Raw genomic sequence first — 2,746 nt, forward strand, 5'->3', positions numbered from 1 at the left:
GGCTTCTGAGGTCGTGAGTTATTAAAAACCATTCTCTTTCTAAATATATTGCAGACAATGCTAGACCTGTGTAAAATCTTTATTGAATCGATAGGGGGTGCCCACCCTCATTAAAATCAAGGGAGCCGAGAGGTTTATAGTTTGGAAATTTAGATAGGCCTTCGTAGTCACTTTGTAGGTGTAGGATTATCCATATATTGCACGTAGTAACAAAATTCTTATATGTAGCATAAGTAACAAGTTTTGAGACAGTGATGTCAAAGTGTACTGACTGGTCACCAGCACGCATACATGTACATTACAAAACAAAAGATCAAGACTGCGAATGTGTAGATTACAATCGTGTGAAGATAAAGATTCATTTGATGGTACGAATTACAAGTTTTCAGACAGCGTATAGTCAAGCAGCGACTACTGACTACCGTCTGGCCGACTCCGGATCATCTTTAGCGGCCGCCGTCTCCCGCGCTAGCCCTCTCGACGTCGGCCGTTTTCGCCGTCGCCTTCTCATCAGCAGCATCATCAGCGGCGTCGCCGTAGTCTTTTAGCTCGTCTTCGCTGCACACATCGTGGGCGACGTCGTAGGTGGCGTGCAGGCCGACGAGGACGTAGTAGATGAGCATGATGGCGGTACAGGCGCCGAAGCGGACGAAGGCATCCGAGCCGAGCGAGCCCATGAGGAACAGGTTGGTGGCGATGGAGAGCGAGGGCAGCCAGGGCACGAGCGGCACCCCCCACACCTTGGGCGCGCGCGCCGCCGGCACCATCATCTGGATGCCGAGCGTCCCCAGCAGCCACGCCGGCACCAGCGCGACGTAACCCTCCCACCGGCCGGGCGTCGTGCCCCAGTACGCCGCGATGCCCGCCGACGAGGCGATGATCACCAGCAGGAACACCAGGAGCCGCAGCGCGTGCGACCGCGTCGTCACGCCCTTCACGTAGTACCGCCGGACCAGGAGCGCGATGGCCATCATCATGAAGATGAAGAGCGTGCTGATGGAGAGCAGGCTGGAGAGCACGTCGAGGCTGGAGAAGAAGCCGATGCAGCAGGCCGCGGCGGCGATGAGTATGTTGGCGTTCACCGGCGTGCCGGTCCTGGGGTGCACCAGCGCGAACACCGGCGGGATGATGTGGCTCCGCGCGATGTGCGTCGTGTACCGCGCCTGCCCCAGCGCGCCCACCAGCATCACCGTCGTCATCCCCTTGAGCGCGCCCAGCGCCACCACGTACTGCGCCCAGTGCATCCCCACGCTGCTGAACGCCACCGAGTAGGCGGCGCTCCGGTCGATCGCCGTGTACGGCTGCATCATGCTCAGCACCAGCGCCATCACGCAGTAGATCACCGTGATCACCGACATGGACCCCAGCAGCCCCAGCGGTATGTCCCTCGACGGGTTCTTCACCTCCTCCGCCATCGTCGCGATGTTGTCGAAGCCGCCGTAGGCGAAGTACACGATCGCCGCCGCCTGGAACACGCCCGGCACGCCGTGCGGCATGAACGGGGTCAGGTTGCTCGGGTTGGCGTGGATGAATCCTGCCACGATGACGAACGCTATCACGACCACGTGTATCGCGGACGCCACCCAGTTGATCCGGGAAGTGCCCTTGGCGCTCAGGATGGCCATGGTGGCGGTGACCGCGATCACCACGACCGCGATGGGGTCAAGCTCGTTGTACCCGTCTTTGAGCGAGGTCTGTATGCGCAGCGCGCTCGCCGGCTTGTTGATGAGCGACGCGAAGTAGGACGTCCAGGAGCGCGCCACCGCGGCCGTGCCGATGATGCTCTCGAGGATAAGGTTCGCGGCGGCGATGAAGGCCGCGACGTCGCCGAGCTCGACGCGGAGGTACGCGAAGGAGCCGCCGGCCACGGGGATCTCGACGGCGAACTCGGTGTAGCAGAACACGGACAGCATAGCGGAGAGGCCAGAGACGATGTAGGAGAGCACGATGGCGGGGCCGGCGTGGTCGTGCGCCTCCTGGCCGGTGAGCACGAAGATCCCGGCGCCGATGACGGAGCCGAAGCCGAACCACGTGAGGTCCCACCACGTGAGGCAGCGGCGCATCTCGTTCTCGCTGCGGCGCCGCAGCGCGCCGAGCTCGATGGCGTCGGTGGAGCGGCCGGTGAAGCGGTCGCGGAGCCTCGCGGGGGTCGCGGCCAGCGCGGAGCGGTACGCGCCCCAGCTCGCGAACGACGGCTCCGGGAAGAAATCGTCCCTGTGCCACCGCCAGTAGCCCCTCCCCTCGGCCGCCGGCTTGGGCGCGTACGGTTCCTGCGGCGTCCCCACGGCCGCCATGGCTTCGAGCTCACGCTCACGCCTTGGTGTGGACTGGGGATGGAGGAGGGAGTGTGGTGAGCTGCAGCTCCAGCTCCGGCCGTGGAGATATGTGGCCCAAGCGTGGGGCTGGTCAGTGAGCGAGCGGAACGTCTTCCTTTGTAGTCTTGCGCTCGACGAGTCCCTGTCTTCATTTGGGTTGCATCGCATGAGCCATTTGGATTTACTAATTTTTTCGTGTGACTGACGCCGAGCGTTTCAGGCAAACCGGCGAGCCGTTGTTGCTTCTGAGTGGACGTATTGTATTTGGATTTTACAATACTCACAGAAAATAATATGATCCGTTCGGTAGGAAGTACTTCCTCCGTCTCATAATATAAAGCATTTTTTGACACTAATATAATGTTAAAAAACGTCTTACATTATCGAACGGAGTGAGTAGTACGGATTGGAAGTACGTACTACCTACAGTG

At 60.1% G+C, this 2,746-nt stretch overlaps 1 protein-coding gene across 1 annotated transcript; it reads right to left on the reverse strand.

Annotated features, from left to right (window-relative positions):
- Positions 1-225: 225 nt before the first annotated feature.
- Positions 226-2,398, reverse strand: LOC119267528 (cationic amino acid transporter 5-like). Its single transcript, XM_037548925.1, has one exon. The coding sequence runs from the start codon at positions 2,292-2,294 to the stop codon at positions 447-449; it is 1,848 nt and encodes a 615-aa protein (XP_037404822.1). The 5' UTR covers positions 2,295-2,398; the 3' UTR covers positions 226-446.
- Positions 2,399-2,746: the final 348 nt, after the last annotated feature.

This window comes from Triticum dicoccoides, chromosome 3A (assembly GCF_002162155.2).
Source record: "Triticum dicoccoides isolate Atlit2015 ecotype Zavitan chromosome 3A, WEW_v2.0, whole genome shotgun sequence".
Classification (NCBI taxonomy): Eukaryota; Viridiplantae; Streptophyta; class Magnoliopsida; order Poales; family Poaceae; genus Triticum; species Triticum dicoccoides.